Source organism: Sminthopsis crassicaudata, chromosome 1 (genome assembly GCF_048593235.1).
Source record: "Sminthopsis crassicaudata isolate SCR6 chromosome 1, ASM4859323v1, whole genome shotgun sequence".
In the NCBI taxonomy this organism is placed as follows: Eukaryota; Metazoa; Chordata; class Mammalia; order Dasyuromorphia; family Dasyuridae; genus Sminthopsis; species Sminthopsis crassicaudata.
The window spans coordinates 476873047-476895012 of NC_133617.1; the positions used below are offsets into that span (position 1 = coordinate 476873047).

Here is a 21966-nt window from a genome sequence, read left to right on the forward strand (position 1 = left end):
ACACCAAGATATACCAAGCGGAAAGTCAGTCAACTAACATTACTATGCACCTACTATGGTTTGAATGCTGAGAATAGAGAGGGAAAAACAGAGTTTCTGCTCTCAAGATGCTCACAGTCTATGCAAACAATTATGTACAGAATAAATTGGGGGGAGTCTCTGAATGAAGGTATTAAGATTAAGGAGGACAAGGAAGATTTCTTTGCAGAAGATAGGACTTAGGCTGAGAATGAAGGAAATCAGGAAGGTCAGGGGATGGAGATGAGAAGGGAAAGTTTTCAGTTTAGAATGAAAATGCTCAGTCAGGATATGGAGTGTTACATGGGAAATGCAGCAAGGAGGACAGTGTCACTGGGTTGCAGAATGAAGGGAAATAAGATATGAGGACTGGAAAGGTAAGAAGGGACTAAGTTATGAAGGAAGAACATTAGAATTGAAGTTGAAAGGCAAGAGGTTAATTCCAGGTTCTAATTAAGGAACCATGGGAAAATCATGGTTTTCCTGACTATGAAATGGGCATACAACTATCACAATTGGTTGTTGCAAGAAGAGTGATTTTTAAATCTTAAAGCATAGAAATGGTTGTCAGGCTTAAAAAAAATTTTTTTCTTACCAAGTAATTATAAATCCCATGGTTACTGATCCAAATGCCTTCAAAGCTTATGTGTTTTGCAAGCCAGGGGAAAAGACCTTTGACAGACACTGACCAATTCTCTCTACATAGGTAGGGTCTTACTGGAGGTAGATATCATGCAAAGAGAAAAATGCTAATTCTTGTGAGACAGCACAGCTGTTATGAACATCAATGACTTTCTAACCATGTGGTATTTCTATTCCGCTTTCTCCTTGGACTCCTAATAACAAGCATCAGGCCAGGAAAAGGGGTGCTTCTGCTCTGGCCTGCCAAGCATACTTTCCAAGACCTTTGGGGATCAGGTTTCAGAAGGATTGGCAAATCATGAACAGTTTCAAAGACAGCTGGTGTTAACCAACAGAAAGAGGCTTACTCTACAGCTTCTTCCCCTAGGAGGGAACATGTCCTATAGGAAGGAGCTCAGAAGGTCATGGTATTGGAACTCCAAAACAGAGCAAGCATCTATCTTGTACCCTCCCTTCTTTTGGCTAACATTTCCTTTTAAGGCATCTCCTTTTTCACTAGCCTTCCTTTCTAAATTACTCAAAAAGAAGATTTGGACATAGAAACAACAGCATAAATTCTGACTGGATATATGGCATTGATGACTTGGAAAATTTCTGAATTTCCACAACCATGATCTGTAAGATAGAGATGCTGAGTCACTGTGATTCCTTATTCTTATTCAAGAATAAACCAAACATGATGAAGAATAAAAAGATATCTGGAAGGCCTTCCTCTCTAGAGTCTATGAGACAGCCTGGCATAGTGGATAAAGCCTTGGCCTCAGAGTTAGGAAGATGTGAGTTTGAGTTCCTTCATTGCCACATATTGGTTATAAAATCCTAGGCAAGTCACTGAACTTCTTGATTTTCCCTGAGCCACTCTAAAAGACTGGAAGTTATTAGGCAATAACTGATCTGATTTAATAGAGGGGTTTTCCTCATCAGTTCCCTTATATTAATCAAATTACAGGTCTGAAACAAAAAAAACAAATTTCATACTTACCACCCTTAATCCCTGGATTTACATCTTGGGGGTGGGAGGTGGGGGGAAAATGGAGGAAAGGATAAAATTTGGAATTCAAAACTTAAAACAAAGAATGTTTAAAAAAAACTGTAATGGGGAGACAAATATTATTTTTTTAAAAAATTCTTGGATCTAGCTCAAAAGTCAATTGATCACCAGCCAGAAGAGATGAAAGATAGGATTTAAAAGGTACAAAGGATATATACAAAAGTAATTACAGCAGCTTTTCTGTAGTGGTAAAATATTGGAAACTAAAAGGGTGCCCATCAAATGGGGAATGGCCAAACAAGTTATGGCACATGAATGCAATAAAATGTTATTATGCTGTGAGAAATGATGAAAGGGACAATTTCAGAGAAACCTGGGAAAACACATGAACTGATGTGGAGTAGTAGATAGAACCAAGAGAATTTAAAAAATAACAACAAAGTATAAAGAAACAACTTTGAAAACCTGAATATCTCTGATGAGTGTAATTCCTTGATTCAAAAGGATCAAAGTTAAAGAGTGCTACCCATTTCCTGGCAGAGAGGTGACAGAGTTAAGAGAAAGAATAAAACATATGTTTTTGGACACAATGAGTGTGGGAATTTGTTTTGTTTTACTAATGCATATTCACCACAAGATTTTGTTTTTCCTCTTTTTTCCCCATTGGAGGAAGTAGGAGAGAGAAAATAAACTTTAGTCAACTGAAAAAAAATTAATTTAAAAAAAGATACAAAGGAAAGAGGAGCAAAAGAACAAGAAAGAAATTAAAGATGAGATGATATTTTAAAAGGCTTATCTAAGTTGTCTAGATCTATGAGCATTTTAGGGGAGAACCTTTTTTTCTTCCCTGAAGAGTCACTAGCAGAAAAAGAAATAGTAACAAAACAATTTATTATAAAAATGAATAATCATACATCAGTATAATGTATTGTTTAATCATAACTAAGCAAACATACCAACTGCTGACCAAAAATCATGACAAGATCTTGCCAGTGCATCAGCATTAGAAAGCCAGAAAATTAAAAGATGATAATGAAGTTTATAAGTATACTGTGCGACTACAATAAAACAAATAAAAAAGTTTTTTTTAAGTACTGAAATAGTGTATTGAGATTTTTTAAAGTACTGAAATAAAGCTGGACCAAACCAGTCAGATAGAAGCAGCCCTTATACATTTTGTCATTTTAAACGGCTTGCATCCTACAAATGGAATCATCACAATAAGAGAATTTGCATGCTATTACAGGGACAATATTGTTCACACCATTTCTCCAGAATCTTTGGCCATGGACACTACAAAAATCATAGAATGATAGGATCATAGATTTAGAATTGCAAAAGAATCTTGGAAAAGGCATCAAGTCCAACACTTTTATTTTACAGATGAGAAAACTGAAGTTGGGCTAAGTGAAGGACTAAGTCACACAGCTATTAAGTGGACAAAGCAAGAGTATAACTCAGGGCCTTCAGACCTGAAGTTCAGCATTCTAGCCACTAAGCCACCTCTTATAGCAGCTACTATAAAGAATTCAGCTCCCTATATACACTTTCCCCCAAGGAAATGGAAAAGGAAGATGCATTGGAATTTCAATGGCCTGCATTCCAATGGGTATCAGTTCCAATCATCAACAGTTATCCTAGCAGCAGGATAAGCCTGCATAATCAGAAAATATTTGACTAACTGAAGTGGAGTCATTTTCTACTTTAGCATAATCTATAAGGATTAGTAAAATCTATTCTGGAAGTGAAATATTTTTTTAATTGGAAGCTAAATGACAACTTTAAAAAAATCCAAATGCAGAAAGTATAAAAAGTAACAGTCCAGGCTTAGTACAATGTTTGTTTTTGAAGGGTTTTATTTTTTCCTCCTTCCTTATTAAAGGAAAGGCATAAAGTACATAAAGACAAAAATGCCATCTTTTATTAAACTATAGATTCACAAAAAATTGTCTCTAACTTTATTAATGTCTAATAAATGACATAACTGTGTATTTTTGCACTGTTATCCCTCAGACCTAGAATGGTCTTGCTCCTCATGATGGCTCCTCTCAAAATTCCTGGTTTCCTTTAAAACTTAAAACTTAGTTCAAAAATCCCACTTTGATATGAGTGAGGCCTTTCCTTATGTTTCCTACTTCCTAGTACCTCATTATCAAAATACCCTTTTTCTCATTTGAATATAGTTTAAATATGTATGTATGTCTTTCTATATGTCTCCTGCCCTAGGGTGTAAGGTTCTCAAAAGCAGAGATTGTTTTATTTTTATCTTTGTATTCCCAGGGCCTAAAACAGCCCAATAATGGTAGCTAATGAATGAATGAATGAATAAAATCCCTAAAAAGAATAATTCATGAGTCAAATTTCTCACCTTTATTCAGTTCTATTTTTTAGTATACACAAGCTTCCCTTAACCCTGAAAACATTGTAAGAACATCTATAGGAGGAAAGAGATTTGCTAAACTGGAGACCACACTAGAGGCAGCCACCTGGTGGCAGTCACCTGAATTGCAGGCATAGTATCTGATAGATGATATCTGTATCATCTGATAGATGATATATAAAACCTATAAAGTCATAGAAATATCACAGTTCAAAACACCTGTTTGAAACCCAGTAATGAGGACTTTAGAGCTATATTTGCTTTCATGGAGTCAATGACATTTTTAGTAACCACTAATAAAAGTTTTCAAGGAAACTAATTTCTGTGAACTACAGTAGTGTGACCGTGACTTTCTAAATTTAGTTGATCATAGAATAAAGAGGGGAAATATACATTTTCAAGGGGACTAAACCATATATGAAGTAAATGTATAGCTTTTAGTTGTGCCATAAAATATATTAGGTTACATTCCAACCATAGAAATAATGAGTGTGAACTATTTGCTCTTTTAGGGGTTACCATGTCTGTTTGCATACATACCAGGGGGGAGTAGATATTTAAGCCACAAATTCAAAAGATTTTAGAAAAATATTGCACACTGAACTGTTTTTTCTTAGAGATCTTTTATAATAATAATAACTTTTTTATTACCACCTCAATGCCTTATCTGGTCTTCAGGACAATCTCCTCTGCTGCCCTCTCAATTTACACTAGCATGCATGGTAGAAAGACTTGAAGCTGATTCTCTTTCCAGCCTGGATTTTCTGACTCTGCCACTTACTAAAATAAATGCCTCAGGCAACCAGTTTTAACCTTAATAGCCTCAATTTCTTTATCTGTCAAATGGCAATGATACCACTACCAAGTCTACCCCCTGGGGTTGTTGGGAAGAATAGATAATGTTTGTGAATTGTGCTTTGGAAAACTAGAAAATGCTGTAAAATATAAGAAATTATTGTAAATAGCAGTTTTAGTTAGAGAGATAGAGTGGTGTAGTGGATAAAAAGATAGCTTTGGAGTTAGAAATACATTGAAGTCCTGCCTCTGACACATATTAGATCAATGAAATTATAGATGTGGTTCTTTAAAAATTGCTTTTAGCATAGTAGGCTATTGGCCTAGCTGGGAGAAGGCTCTGGGTTTCAATAATATAAGACTGTATAACTTTCTCTATTGTGCAAATAGAGTTATTTATATCCTTTTATTGAAAATATAGAATCTCTGAGTGGTTTTATGTCATTTAATTTTTAAGATTCACTCAAAGAAGCTTATGACTTTCATTGTTATTTTCTATTTTCTGGGTAATATTTCATGAGAAGAATGATGGTTTCATTCTATGTAATTGTATTCTGAGCCTTCCAATATGATATATGTAAGTGTTGAATTAATGCTTGTTAACTGATGAATTAATAACATCATTTATTTGCCATTTGAAGGTCTTACAAAGCATTTTGTATACATTATTTCTTGTGATCTTCACAATCACTCTAAGTCACAGCTCTTTTTACTGCTGTCAGTGAGGGGGTGGGGCAAAAATTTTTTGACTCCGAGTCACTGTTCAGCCAGGAAGTTCACTTCCAGCAAAGATGATGAGGAGGGAAGGTGAGGAAGATGAGTCAAATGGGAATGGTACACTGGGATTTAATTTGAGGTGGAAGGAGAAATATTCTACAATTATTTATCAATTTATAAATAAAGAGCCAAAGGAAATATAACATTGTTAGAAATTTGTGGAGTAGCAGAAATTTTTAAAAAGTGATTGCCCAAAGATTGCTAGGACCTGTGTGTTTTTCAAATTGGCCTTCCCCATTCAAACTTGATCAGTCTAAACCATTACTAATTCCTGATTGATATTAGAAAAGCAAATATTATTAACCTCATTTGACAAGTGAAAGAGATAGGGCTCAGGAAGACTATGTTACTTGTCCAAAGTTACAAAGAAATAGGTGGCAAAGTCTGCACAATAATCAACATTCTCATCCTTTCTATTCTAACACATTATTGTTATTGTTTTGTCCTTCGTTCTCTAAAAGGAACATGACAAGGAAGTGATGCCATAAAGTGCAAGTAAATTGCACTGAAGTGAGGGAGGACTATGCAAAAATCATCTGCCCCACTTTCTCTTCCAGAGTCATTATCAAAGTACATAAGAGTGTAGACAATGATTAGATGACAATGATAAAATAATGGATGATGATACCTAAGTGATTAAAGTTACTTAATTCACAAATTTATTCAATAAATTCATTCCTGATATAGTGCCTTGCCCTTTTTTCTTTTGGAGGGGTTGGGGGGGTGTAGGGAGGTTGAGGGGAGGGGAAATAGACTTGATTTCACTGGTATACATATACATATAGACACAAACTATAGCTATGTGAATGTATCTATCTGTTTATATATGTATATATCTACTACTTATCTGTCTATCTATCTATCTGGAACTCCCAGTTAGAAATTTTTCTGCCAATACAGGTTATCATTTATTGGGCAATTTATACAGTTAGAAAGTTGCTTAAAGCATTCACACACTGGGAGACTGTGACTTGTGAAAGGTTACCCAGTCTATACCTATCAGAGGTGAGCCTGAATCCAGGCCTTTCTGATTCCGAGTCCAGCAATCTATCTACTATACCATCTTACAGTTAGTACCTTGTATGCAGTAGATGCTTAATAAATGCTCATTGAATTGAATGGAATTTATCTAATACCTATAAATCTGTTGGTTTTTCTGGTTTTTAATTAAGTTGTCTGAACAATTCATCAATCTACTCTTTCTTTTTTGTTGATGAAAATGTTCCGTGATACAAATATTCCCCAAAGAACTATTTTGGCTGTATCCCCCAAATTTTTGATACCAAATACCTACTATGTACAAGAAACAATGCTGAGAGCCATAGGGGACATAAAGAATAATGTGACAAAGTCCCTAACCTCACAGAACTTATAGTCTAATAGGGGAGGGATAACACATAATTAATTACAGAAAAAGACAGAATAAGAACATGCAAAAAGAAATATGGAGCAAGTGTTCTGACATTAATTATTGTTAAATATTGTGGTGGTGTATACACACAGCCAGGGTTCATGATTTGGCTACATGTACCATTTGAAGAAAGGAATCAATGCTATGTGGTCTGTAGAGGGCAAAGAAAATGGTTTCCTTGGGAAATGTCTTCAAATGGCTATGTAGACACACCCTTCAAGAGACTATTTCCTAGCTTTATAAAAATATTTTGTGAGATAAAAATACAAGTCCCTTAAAAATCTAGAATAAAAACTTCAGAAATATTCAAAGTTAAATCATGGCTTTCTCCCTAAGTAGCAATTACAAAAACCCTGCCTTTCCCATAGTCTCTCCACAAGATTATTATATTTTTGGAGTAAATTCAAGGCATCAGCTTTCTGAGTTAACTCATTTCATATCCTTGCCGAAAGGTGAGAAAAAACAAAACGCATTTTTTTTTCCTTCTCTAATTCTTACTTCACTTAGAAGAGAGGAACAAAATAATTATAATACTAGTTAACTTATTTGTGCTAAATGAATATCCAAGCCTCAGAAGATATATAATATTTCTCAAGATTTTTCATGCTATATTTGCTCCCACCCACCCACTCAATAAAATTTAAGCTTCCAGTGGGCAGGAATATACAATTTAAAAAATCATTGTAGTTCCATTACCTAGAATCATATAGGCTCTTAATGAATATTTGTGGAATTTATGTGGAATTTCTTTTTTCCTTCTTTCCTTTGCTTTCCTCCTCCCAGAATTCATTTAATCTTTTATTTTTTTAAGCAGCTATTTATAGGCTATTCTGGTAAGTTTAAATTAATGTACTCTCCATGCATCCTCACCTCCCTCTCACTTCCAGATCATCCTATTACATACAATGGCTATTTTAAAATGTCTGCATATAGCTAGTCAGGAAGTACAATCATTTGTAGTTGGCCCTAGATTATTCAGGAGCTAATGATCTAATATGGGGATTGTACGAAGCCATTGCCTCTTTTTTTTTCTTTTCTTTCATCTTTTTAGGTATTTCACTCCTCATTAACACCACCAATTAGAGGGGAAGTAATGGAAGAAAAAAGAGAGAAAATTCCAATCTCCTCATGGTATCATGCTTTAGATCCAGGAGTAAAAGGTAAAACAAAAGCAATTTTTTGGGGGTATTAATGGAATTTCATGATACGTAAAATGTATGCATACATACATGAATCTATCTACGTATGTAATCTAATATAATATATACAGATACATATAATAATGTTTTCTAGCCAATGTTTTCAAAAGAAACTCAAAAGGTTAGGTATGCTGGATTCTTCAAATATCTGTCATTTTTCTTTCTTCTCCAAGAATGTTGGTGCTGAATTTGGTTTTATTAGCCAAATCTCACATTAGGGTTACTGACTTTTTTGGTTTTCATCTCTACTGAACCAACATTTTCAAAGTGCTTACTATGTACAAAGAAAGTGCTATGCTAGGTTGAGGATACTATAAAATCTGGATAAGATAGTTCTTATTCATATGGAAATTACAGATTTTGTGCAATGTATTAGAAACAAGATAGTTACAAAACAAAATGTAATGTGATATAGAACCAGCTCAGGTACCTTTCATAGCTGTGTCTTAAAGGGAGAATTTTTAATCAAAAAATTAAAGGTGCTCACCCCAAAATAAATAAATAAATCCATGAAATTATAAAGTTTTTACATGAACAAAATCAATGCAACTAAGATAAATGAGAAGGGGAGCTGTTGATTAGAAAAAATCTTTGAATTAAAATGTTATGAGAAGACGACTTCATGTGGGAGGGATATTTAAGTTGGTCTTTAAAGGATGACTAGGTATTCGTCAGATGAAGAAGAGGTCATTAGTAGCAAAAGCAAGAAGATGAAAAAGTACAAGAGTATTATTGGGGATTAAAAAGCAGTTCAATTTGACTAAAACATAGTACCATACAGCAAGAAAGCTAGAGATATACCAGATATAGATGACCTTTGAATGTCCTAAGACATCTGATTTTGACTCTGTAGGCAGTATGAAACCCTAGAAGATTTCTGAGAAAAGAAGTGATATGGCCATATGTATGCACAAGAAAAATGCTTCTAAACTGATTAAATATTGATAACGTTATATAATATTATTTTATTTTCCATTATTGAACCTGTACTCAAGCATATTTCACTAGGAAATAAAATAATTTTAATTGCAAGAATTGGAAAAGCTTTATACTTACACTCCCTTTCATCTGAAGGAGAAAAATTTTTTAGGATTGCTTAAGGTCAAAGGTACAATGTGAATGAACATAAGATTGTTTTTAATCTTTAAAAAACATAGGAAATAAGAACTATAGGGATATTAACATATTTTAGATACTATATAATTATGAAAATTGGCCAAATAGTCAAAGTTTAAGATAGCTTGTTTCTCTTCCTTTTCTCCTCAATAATCACCTTCCCACCTCAAAGAAACTTCTGCTCAGAAGTTCCACTCTCTGCCTGAATATAAGACTACTACTTTAAGAGGCGCTTTAGCCTTCCCTCATGATTTGACTCTTGAGATGACTTTTCTTCCTCAATACTACCTTTCTTCCCACAGTCTGATTTCCAATTCCCCTTAATCTGTTGTTTTTCTTCTCCAGAATACAAATTCTTTGAGTACACATCTTGCTTGCTTGTATTTGGATTCCCAATGTTTAGCATAGTGTCTAACAAAGTAAATGCTTATTAAATGTTCTCTGTCTCTGTGTGTGAATCTTTGTCTTTTCTTTTCTCTCTTCCTCCTCCTCTTCTCTCCTTCTCTTTATACACTCTCTCTTTTTCTCTTTACTCTCTCTCCTTGTGTCTCTCCTCTCCCCATTTTCCTCTCCTCTCTTTAACTTTCTCTCTTCTTTATTCCTCTTCTTCTTCTTATCTTTCTCTGTCTCTCTCCTTTCCCTCTCCCCATCTGTTTTTGTCTCTCTTCTCTCTCAGTCTTCTCTCTCTTTTCTCTCTAGCTCTGTCTCTTGCTTTTTGTTTCTTTCTCTTTTCTCTCCTGTTTCCCTTTCTCTCTTTTTCTCATTCTCTGCCTCTATCTCACTCCTTTCTCTATTTTCTCTGTTCCTATCTCTTTCCTGTTTCTTTCTGTCTTTGTGTCTCTCTCCCTCCCTCTTTCTCCCTTTCCCACTCTCAAAGAATACATATAAACCTAAAGCCTAACACTTTGGAAGAACAAGAGTTTGTTCCAAATGCCTTTACTTACTCCATCTACTAGATACTAAATAACTAATTACTAGATGGTTTTCATTTTTTCCTACAGAAAGTCTCAGGCACCTATTAAAGAGAAAAATAGGATTTTTGTATCCATCAAATCCAGTATGGAAAATTGGCAAGACATATAAACAGTTACCAAAGGTTTCTTTCCCTTCTCCTGCCCCCTTTTCAGGACAGCTGCTGAGGCTTGGACTGATGTCATGATATGGATACGATATATTATTCTTTTAAGAAGTCATGTACTTTGCTTTAATAACAACAACAACAAAAACCTGTTCCTGTATCTTTGACAAGTATGAGTGTGTAGTGTAGGGGACAAATATTGGATTAGAGAAAGACCTGGGTTCAAATTTCAGTTCTTTTATTTACTAACTAACTATCTGAACATAGGCAAATCTTTTTTCCACTTTTTCTTCATCTGTAATGGGGCAGTTAGATGGCACCATACTGGATAGAGCCAGACCTGGAGTCAGGAAATCTCTCTTCCTGAGTTCAAATATGTCCTCAGACACTTAATAGCTCCATGACTCTGTGCAAGTAAAAGGGTTAACCCTTTTTGCCTCAGTTTCTTTAATTGTAAAATGAGCTAGAAAATGGTGTTTGATTAGGTGATCACTAACATCCCTTGCATTTCTAGATTCTATAAATTGCAAAGTTTTGCAGAGAGGAAGGATAGAGGTTCAGAGCCATGATTTCACTAGTATAGAGAACTCCCAGGGAGGAAACACTTCATCAGCACAAATCATCACTATTGTGTATCCTAGGACTCTAGGACTAGTGCTTCTGTTTACTGCACTATCTAGATGCCCCTTTATTTGGAATTGAGTCTACTAGTAGTGTCCACAATTGTCCTTCCACATCATGTTTATGGGAGAAAGATTTGTTTCTATTGCTTGTAAGAACACCTCCTAAATGCAACCGTCAAGCAAAGGACTTACCTCAGTAATGATGAAAAAGTCATCTCCTGGTTGTCCCTGAACCACAATTTTTTCTCCATCTTCAAACTGGACAGGCTCCAATGCATCAGCCACTGTCAGTCGTTCCCACTTATCCAGTGATTCTGAAGATTTAGAGACAATAAAACTTTCATGATGGAAATATCTGATTTGCTATGGAATTCAGTCACTAGGGATAATGGCAAAATGCTTCTTTTATAACTTTCAGCAGTTGCAAAACTCAAAGGCAGGCTTTTTTTTCCGCCTTTTTTCTCAGAACATTCTCGGAAAACATGAAGAACATTAGCTCTGCAATGATTAATCTTTACAGGGAGGAAAAAGTGAATAAAGCTCAAGGACGCAAAAGTCGAAAAAAGTGAATTTTCCAATTCTTTTGTATTCTTAAGGCCTAGATATTTTTTAATTAACTTAGTTACTTGAAGCAAAAGGTTGAAACTTAGTATTTAACAGGTAGATATGGTTTAAAAGTAGGTAACTATTCTCAAGAATGAAATTAATTTTACTCAGATATTAAAAATGAAGATGGAATCTGTGCAACATTAAGTCAATTTAGAAAAAAAATGCTACTTTTCTTATCTTCAAAAGAAAAGGGCAGCAAATCATTTACATGCAATGAAATTACATCCAATTACTGTAGATGCTGAATTTATTTGATTCCATTATTGAAGCAAATTTCTTAATTCCATTAATTTTATAATTAATTTAATTTCTGTGGTAGTGTCATATACATTATTATTTTTTAATCCAGACTTGTGATTTCATCAGTGTTGGAGTTTCCTTCTCAGTGTAGAAATTTCTTCCACCAATTGAGATTGACAACTCATCTATAATTTATATTCTGATAGAGTTAGGTTTAAGTGATCCACAGTTGTGCAACTAATATGTGCTAGAGGCAGATTTTGATCCCAGATCTTCCTGAATTCAAAACTGGCTCTCTATCCATTGCTGCCCAGGCTGCCTTTCCAAATAGTAGATATATTTTTAACCCTTTAAAGTCAAAATAATTACTGTACTAATTTTAATCTTCTGTCAATGCTTTTAAAAATTCAGGATTATTTCCCCACTCCCCACCCCTTCTCAACAAACTACCTCTCTTTACATTTTATACATCCCCTTTTCCTCCATCATTAAACCTACATCTCCTACAACTCAATGAAATGAATACAATCTACTGTTTTATAAGAAAAGAATAATGCTTGATTAATTACCCAGTTTCCCTTTGAGGGCAAAGAAATTTTTATTCAACTCTGGCCTGTACTTATCTGATGTCACTTATTTAGAGCAGCTGCTAAAAATAAAAGGTAAAACAATATATTTAGAATTGGGTTAATGGGGGAATCTCTTCTTGCACTATTGAGAGCTGGTAAAGAGCTTTCAAAAACCATACCATGGTACATACAAGGAAAAAATGAACAGCTGGTTTCTATTCAAGAATCTAAACAATTTTGTAGTTGTTGTGCAAATGAGCAATGTCATTTCAATCAGGATTATTTTTTTAATGGGGGAGGGGGTAGCTACTTAACCAATTTGCTTCTGTTGTGTACAAACAGTATCAGTAATTCTGAATGCTGAAGTACTCAATCATTCCCAAATTATACAAAAACACCTTGAGAAAGATGTTCATTCAAAAGACATTTGAATTATTTAATTGCAAACTACCGTCTGTGTTTTTAGGGAAAGACTTAAAAGAAAATGAACAAATCTGCTATTTTAGTACAAAACTGTCTTATTTACCCTTAAAATTAAATAGCCATTTCTATGTTTGTAAAGACCTAAGGAGCTACACAGTTAGAATGTTTATTTTTCAGTGTCAGAATTAACAGGTCTCAATTGCATAGGAAAGTCAGATAGAAAACAAATGTGGAACCAGAGAACTTTATCACTTCCTAAATAAATCTTTGTATCAGAGATGATGTTATGAAATTACAAAAAAAAAAAAAAAAAAAAAGGAAAAGGTCTTATCAAATTTATTTAGTTGAATTTCTGAAATGTCAAATTAATCTGAGGTTATTCTTTAAACATAGAGCTGTCAGTTGGGGTCTTTTTTTTTTTTTTTTTTTTTTTTTTTTTTTTTTTTTTTTGCGTTTTCACCAAAAGTCAGAAAGACACTTCCAAATAACCAGTGTGATAAGATCAACAATCTGCTATATTTAGGAATCTCAGGACTAGATCATAGCCAACAATCTGAGGCGAAAGAAAATTAAATTTTTAAAGAACATTTTAAAAAATACATTTTCAACATTTCAGCAATGAGGTGATATATAATAAAGATAGGTATAGCTTAGTTAAGGAAAATTCCTTGGCATAATTTAACTTAATTGGCACTCTATGTTTTCAAAGGCAAATTGTGCTCAAGTTTAAAGGAAGCCAAGGATGGAGGTGGGGAGGGAGGGAAAAAGCACTTATATTTGGTTTGAAATGATGCATTGGTAAATTATTAATTTAATATGAAATTCAGCACATTCATAACTCACATAATTGCTGATTTCCCAAAGAGGAACAGCCAGAAGTTCAATTATACTTCCAAGTTCCTTTTCTTCTCAGGGAGAAGGATTAATCTTTGTAACAACAACAAAAAAGCAAATTTTCTTTTTGTAAATGTTCTATCAAAACTTCAGAAGTAAAATGTATAAAATTAAGCAATTTAGAGTAAATCTTGAGTGATGATCTGAAATATGATCAGAATGCCCCTCCCATAGAAGAGCCTTTCCTTCTATTGTCCAACACTGTCCACTTAATGGTCAGGCTTTTGTTCTCTCAAAGGTGATTGATCAGGGAAGGATTAGGAGTTTGTTGTTTTTCTTACTAAAGGTCATCAGGGACACATTCATATTTTGTGACTATCACATTAATCAGAGAAAAAACAAAATCCCAACATGTGAAGTTGAACAGATGTTTTAAGAATGTGTGACAGGAGCTAACAAACTTTAAAAAGAAATAAAAAGGGAGGGGGGCTTCTGCCCATTTGGGACTTGGGTGTTCACTAGTTTATTGCACAAATGCATTCAGAAAGGACACAATTAGTACAGTGGAAAGGGTTACACGTCCTGGAGTCAAGAGTGGCTGGGTTCAAATCTCACCTTTTTGGGACAGCTAGATGATGCAGTGGACAGAGAACTGGCACTGAAGTCAGGAGTACCTGAGTTCAAATGGGGTTTCAGATACTTTATACTTACTAGCTATATGACCCTGGGTAAATTAATCCCAATTGCCTCACATAAATAAAACAAATCCCAAATTTTCTATTTATGTGCTGTGACCTTAAGTCATTTTACCAATTGGAGCCTCAGTTTCCTCATTTGTAAAATGAAGGGGTTGGAGTAGATGAGATTCCTTCTCCTTCTAGATCTATGACCCTCATCGAAGAAGGTTTTCCCTTTTCACTTGTAAGAACCTAGGAAGCTGAAAACAATACTCTGTAATTGCTACATTTAGCCATCTTTCTAAAAGCCTCTTATTGCAAAGCAATTTGCTGTGACAAAGGCTCAGTTAATGAAGGTGGAAAATTTTTTAAAGTAAAAGCTCTCTTTTGGTCTAAGCAACCATCTCAAAAGTAGATGGAACATTAGAATAATGAGGAAATGGATTGGTTGTGCAAAACATCTGTTTATTGCAGAAATGTAGAATCAATATGGTAGGCTGGGTTTCCACTTTGCATGAAATTTTACTTAGAATTTTAAAATCGGGAGCCTTTTTGCAAGTCATCTAGATCAATGGGGTCAGACTCAAATAGAAAATAAACTGAATATTAATTTCAAAACCACAAATTAACATTATCTATGTTATATATTTTTATTTATTTTTTTAAACATTTCCTACTTCCATTTTAATCTGGTTTTCAGGTTTATCTGGTCTCTTGTGAATTTGATACCTCTGGTTTAAACAGCAACAACCTACTTTCATTTAGAGTCGGGATTAATTCTCTCCCCCAAACTCTTACTACCAAAAATTTTTGACTTCCCTGGAGTCAATACACAGGAGATAGATACATAGGAAAGTATCAACTATATTAGATCATTAAACCTAACATACTGAAGTGTACTTTGCTAAACAATGTAATTGCTACATAACACTATATGAAAAAGATCTTAGGATCACAGACGTTCAGAGTCTGAGAAGTTATCTAGTCTAGTTTTATAATTAAGGAAACTGAGGTCTGGAGAACATGTGACTTTTCCAGATCGAATAGATAAAAATAAGTGACAGAGATAAGATCTGAACCTACATTCTCTGATTCTCCATCCAGTCATTTTTCCACTACACCACATTAAGGGAAGGAAAAATGATAGATATGACAGTACAAATAGAGAAAAATGAAAAGAATTGAAAAACTATTATTAGAGAAAATTAGAAACCATTTGGAGGAGGAAGAATCCTCTCCCATTTGCAAGCCAAAAAGCAAATTACTTTCAAATTATGATACCTAGACTCATAATCAAATAATCCTTTGAAACTTCTTTTTGGACAGAGTCAAGTGAACAAAAATGGCAGCCAGACAAAGATACAAGGAAATGATTTAGTCATCTAAAGATGAAACTCAGCATCATCTCAACTCAAGTGACTATGCATGACAGAGATTGAAATAAAAAAGTCAACTCACCCAAGATGGAGACTTTGCTCAGGAATTCTTCATACATCTTCCGTTTTCTTAGAGTGCTGCCCTGTTTAAGAGAAAAGGAAACACAGAGATCTAAGGAGTTAGGCCTTAGTATCTAATGTTTTCTAACTAATTAAAACAACATGTTTTGACTTTTTGCTCTTTTTTGCATACACAGTAAAAAGTAACCCAGGGCTCAGTTCTCCCTGATTAAGTTATGATCCTTTCACAATGAATTTTAAGCACTACTAAAAATAGTATCATAAATTTTAATGCACAGAGTTTAGAATAATTTGTAGAACACAAGTTCCTTGAGGGTAGGGACTATTTCATTTTTGTTTTTGAAACTCCAGCACTTACTAAATTAAGTAATTCAGTTTTATTAGAAATTTAAAAGCATCATCATTCCCAAAAGGAAGGCAAAACATTTTCACATGCAAATCAGGAATTTGGATACTAGGCTCCATTCTACCAATGAGCATGATTTTGGATAAGTCCTTTACCATAGTTTTTTCCTTCTATACAAAAGAAAGAACTAAGGCCTAGCTCCCCAAAGTCATAAAACGCTGCTGATTATATGACATAGCCTTACATCAGTAGTGCTCAACTGCTTTAACATGAAAATTCTTTTTTTAACAACAACAACAAAAATTTCACCACTCTTCCCACGATTGCAGTTAATTACAAGTATCTATTACTTGAGAAAATATACTCATGCATATATACTGTGAAAAAAAATTATAAATAAAAAAAGAAAATATCCAATGACAAATCTGACTTTGAATTCAAGAATACTTTGAAAGAAATTTATATTTTCTTAATCATAACAGCATCCACATACATTTTAAAACTAGTCATGTATATATATATATATGTGTGAGACATATTATTTGTTCAGTCTGCAGAAGGTGTGTTTCCTTATTTATTATCTGGAGTCACACTGCATATTTTGTAAGCACTAAATAAAGATCAAAATAACAAAATGACAATGTTTAGTTTACATATGGATTTGAGGACCCTTAGCAATAACTCAGCCCATATTAGCAACAATTCAACTGCCTTACATAAATATTATTTTCTTACGTAAAAGTGCTCCTTTAGTCTTTTTTGATCCACTTAACTGTTAGTGCCCCATTCCTTAAATTACCTCATTTATTTTGTATTTATTCTGTATATGATTATATGTGTTCATGTTGTCTTCCCTAATGTAATAAAAGCTCTTGGAAGGCAGAGATTATTTCATTTCTGTCTTTGTATACCCAATGCCTATCACACATTTAATACATGCTTATTTTTAAAATTAATTTTATAATTATTATTTTTTGACAGTATATATGCATGAGTAATTTTTTTACAACATTATCCCTTGTATTAATTTTTCCAGATTTTCCCCTCCCTCCCTTAGATGACAGGCAATCCCATACATATTAAATGTGTTACAGTATAACCTAGATACAATATATGTGTGTAAATCCAATTTTCTTGTTGCATGGTAAGAATTGGATCTCGAAGGTTTTAAGTAACCTGGGTAGAAAGAACTGTGCTAACAGTTTACATTCACTTCCCAGTGTTCCTTCTCTGGGTGTAGCTACCTCTGTCCATCATTGATCAACTGGAAGTGAGTTGGCTCTTCTTTATGTTGAAGATTTCCACTTCCATCAGAATACATCCTTATATAGTATCATTGTTGAAGTGTATAGTGATCTTCTGGTTCTGCTCATTTCACTCAGCATCAGTTCATGTAAGTCTCTCCCAACCTCTCTGTTAATACATGTTTATTGATAGACAATAATAAAGGAAAGAGATTTTCAAATCTACCTCTCCTACCCCAGTCTCTCTGCTGATCACCAACTTCATTTCAGACATCTTGAACTGGCCATCCAGTAGATATTTTAAACTCATTATATCCAAAACAGAATTCATTATCTTTCTCCCTAAATCCCTCCACCTCCTACTTTCCCTGTTACTATATAAGACAGTGCCATCTTCCTAGTCCCTCAGGCTCACAACCTAGAATTCCTGTATTCCTATCTGTTACCTCCTATTGCCACGGCCTATCAACTTCACCTATACAACATCTCTCAAATATGTCCCTTTCCCTCTTCAGTTAATGGTATCATCTCATTCCTTGATTACAGCAATATTCTCCCAGTGGATTTTCCTGCCTCAAGTCTTTCCTCACCAAAAAAAAAAAAAAAAAGATAAATGTTGGGGAATAAGTGGGAGAACTGGGACACTGACGCATTGTTGGTAAGAGTTGTGAAATGATCCAAACATTCTGGAGAGCAATTTGGAACTATGCTCAATGGGCTATAAAACGATGCATACCCTTTGATCCAGAAATGTCTCTATGTCTATAGCTCTGTATTCCTAAAGGATCATAAAAATGGGAAAAGGACCCATACGTGCAAAAATGTTTTTAACAGCCCTTTTTGTTGTGGCAAGGAACTGGAAATTGAGTGTATATAAATATATGTATGTGTGTGTATATATGTATATAAATGTGTATGTGTATATATATATATATATATATATATATATATATATATATACACACATATATATATATATGTATACATATACATATATATATATATAATGATTGAGTATATGGTATGTGAATGTAATGGAATATTATTATAAGAAATGATCAGCAGGCCAATTTCCGAAAAGCCTGGAAATGCTTATATGAACTGATGCTAAGTGAAGTGAGAAGAACCAAGAAAACATTGTACACTGGACTTAGTTCTCTTCAACAATGAGGTGATTCAAGGTAATTCCAGTAGACTTGTGATGGAAAGTGCCATCTGCATGCAGAGAGAGAACTATGGAGACTGAATGGATCCAAGCATAATATTTTCACCTTTTTTTTGTTGTTTGCTTGATTTTTTTTCTTTCTCATAGGTTTTTCCCTTTTGATCTGATTTTTCTTGCAAAGCATGACAAATATGGAAATATACTTAAAAGAATTGTACACACAAAAAAAGAAGAATAGCACAAATTTAACGCATACTGAATTGCTTGCTATCTTGAGGAAGGGGAAGGGGGGGAAGAGAGGGAGAAAAATTTGGAAACCAAGGTTTTCAAAGGCAGATGTTGAAAACTACCTTTGCAAGTATTTGGAAAAATAAAATATTATAATAAAAAAATAGAAACATACCAAGAAAAAAAAAAAGTTTTTCCTTCCAATCTACCATCCATTCAGCTACCAGTGATTTTCCTAAATCAGAGGCACAACTATGTCATCCCTTCTCAAGAAGTTCCAGTGGTTCCTTACTTCCTCCAGGATCAAAGACAAAATCCTGTTTGACATTCAAAGCCTTTTATAAGGCTTTCCTACCTTTCCAGTTTTCAAACATCTTGCTCCCCACCACATTCTCTTTGATCCAGTAACACTGTCCTCTAGGCTGTCCTACAAATAAGACACTATCTCTCTACTTTGGGAATTTTCTCTGGTTGAATCCCTTGCCTAGTATATTCTTCCTTCTCCTCTCCACCTACTGATTTCCTTGAATCCCTCTGAATCCCAACTAAAATTCCATCTTTCATCCAACTATTCCGTGGTTTTTCTCTCTTATTAGTTTGTTTGTACAGTTATCGCTTCCACATCTCAACTTTCCCCGCTGTAGTTTCAATATTGCTGGCCAGCAAAAGAAATTAAATGAGGATTTTTTGGAAGTTTTATAGAAGAGGCAGAGAGTACCAAAAAAAAATTTAGAAACTCGGAAATGCATAAAATATAAGCATACAATCATGTTATCTTTAATATCACAAATATACATAATTTCTTTTTAAAAGTCAAAGTTTCATATTTTAAAATTTATTTTTCACACAGTATTTTTACTTAGCATTGACCTGCATATAGTCTGTGACCAAATTTTTAGCCCAAATTTTACAATCAGGTACTATAAACATCTTATATAAGAAAAAAAAAATCAAACTTCTCTGATACGAAGAGAAGACCAAAAAATTATACATGGATTTTCCAGATTGTGAGGGCACAGTGCCTCTAACTCCTACAATGTGGAAAGGATAATTATACACATCTGTGTGCTTCTTGTTTCCCCTTTAGATTGTAAAATACACTGATATCTAGAGAAAGGAGAGGTCTTTGGAGTAATTGGAGAAGATTTCATGGATGAGATGAGATTTGAAGGATGGACTTGGATAAGTAAAAAGAAGAAAAATCTTCTAGGTAAGGGGAACTTTGAACTCCCTTCAAAATGTTTTAAGAATTTTTTTTACCTTTAATTATATTCACAATATATTAGGGAAAGTATCCCCCAAAAGAGACCAAGAACCAACACAAAACAATTCTAGCTTTTTTAAAAAGTAATTACAGAATTTTACATTTTAATTTATTTTTTGATGATCTTATTAATCCAAATAACTATTATCAAGTATTATCTATTCTGACTATTGATTTCTCCCAACCTTGATTGTAACTAATTCACCCTTAATATTCCTTCTGTACCTCTTCTGAGACTTCAGGCCAATTTGATACCCAAAATCTCTGTATTACTTTCCCTGATAGTCATATGTTCTCTGAGGTGCAGCAGAGTGTAAATGTGAATAGATTTCTGGACTTCAAGTCAGGAAGGCTTGAATTTAAAATCCTGCCTCAAACATCTACTAAACTTTTCTAAAAACCTGTTTACTCATTCTATAAAATAAGCATCATAGTAGCTAGCTTTACATAGCTAAGTTTACCTACATTATCTCATTTGATCCTCATTAAGACTCTGCCAGTCTCTTGTGGTGGCAAAGAACTGAAAAATGAGTGGATACCCATCAATTAGGGAATGGTTGAATAAGTTATGGCATATGAAAACAATGGAATATTCTTGTTCTATAAGAAATGATGAACAGGCTGACTTTAGAAAAGCCTGGAAAGATTTACATGAACTGATATTGATTGACATGAGCAAAACCAGGAAAATATTGTACATAGCTACAGCAAAACTGTGTGATGATCAACTATGATGGATTTGGCTCTTCTCAGCAATTCAGTGATCCAAGACAATTCCAATAAGCTTTGGATGGGAAATGCCATCTATATCCAGAGAGAGAATTAGGAAAAGAGATCAAAGCATACTATTTTCACCTTTTTCCTTTTTTGTATTTTTTTCTCATAGTTTTTCCCTTTTGTTTTGATTTTTTTTCTCCCAACATTATTTCTATGGAAATATGCAAAAAAAATGAATATCCATGTATAAACTAAAGAAATTTAATTTAAAATTTTAAAAAGACTCTGACAGATAGGTACTATTATTATTATCCTCACTTTTCAGATGAGGAAATTGAGTCTGAAAGGTATGACTTGCTCAATTATACAGTAAATCTTTGACATGTCAGAATTCAAACACTTCAAGCAGAAGTCTCCTTCATGATTTAAAGTCTTACCCTTTATCCACTACATTATCTGTCTCAAAATTAGTAACAAACACTTACCTTAGAGAGTTTTAAGAAGAAAAAAAAGAAAAAAGAAAAAAAAACCCTAAATGCTAAATTACCATCAGGTATTATTATTATTCTTTCTATTATAGCCACTAGTGTTCTATTTATCTAGCTTGCCAATTAACAAATAATTCACTATTTCCTAGGGATGGTCTGCTTTTACTTTTTTTTTTTTTTTGTGGTATTTTTCTATCCATTTTGTTGTTCTTAAGTCATTTTAGTCACTTCCAACTTTTCATCCTATCTAGGGTTTTCTTAGCACAGACACACACACACACACACACACACACACACACACACACACACACACACACCCCTCTGCCCTGACTCTTTTTTTTTTTTTTTTTTTTTTTTTTAAGGGAAACTTTGACAAATTTACACATTATCCAGATAAGCTACTGATTAGATTTACAACCTGTTGTTTCCATAGGAACCACTGCACCCAAGATGAGTTATAAAACATTTTTCTGAAAGACCTTGAAGTTATAAAAGCTAGTTCCTTCCACAGAATAAGATTCTACATTCCAAACTTTTAAAAATTTTCTGGCTCTTTATCCTTTTCTTAACCCTTTGTTATTGTTCAATTATTCCAGTCATGTACAACTCTATAATCCCATTTGGGGTTTTCTTGATCAAGATACTGGAGTGGTTTGCCATTTTCTTCTCTAGCTT

General features: G+C 33.9%; 1 protein-coding gene across 3 annotated transcripts in view; it reads right to left on the reverse strand.

Moving 5' to 3' along the window:
* Window positions 1-21966, reverse strand: part of PRKAR1B (protein kinase cAMP-dependent type I regulatory subunit beta) — a 242001-nt gene that overhangs the window by 33775 nt on the left and 186260 nt on the right. For all 3 annotated transcript variants that reach the window (XM_074281089.1, XM_074281091.1, XM_074281090.1), the window contains 2 exons: window positions 15841-15901; window positions 11223-11344 (listed from right to left, as the gene is read on the reverse strand). In XM_074281089.1, coding sequence (XP_074137190.1) covers window positions 11223-11344; window positions 15841-15901 — 183 coding nt within the window. The remainder of the gene's footprint in view (window positions 1-11222; window positions 11345-15840; window positions 15902-21966) is intronic.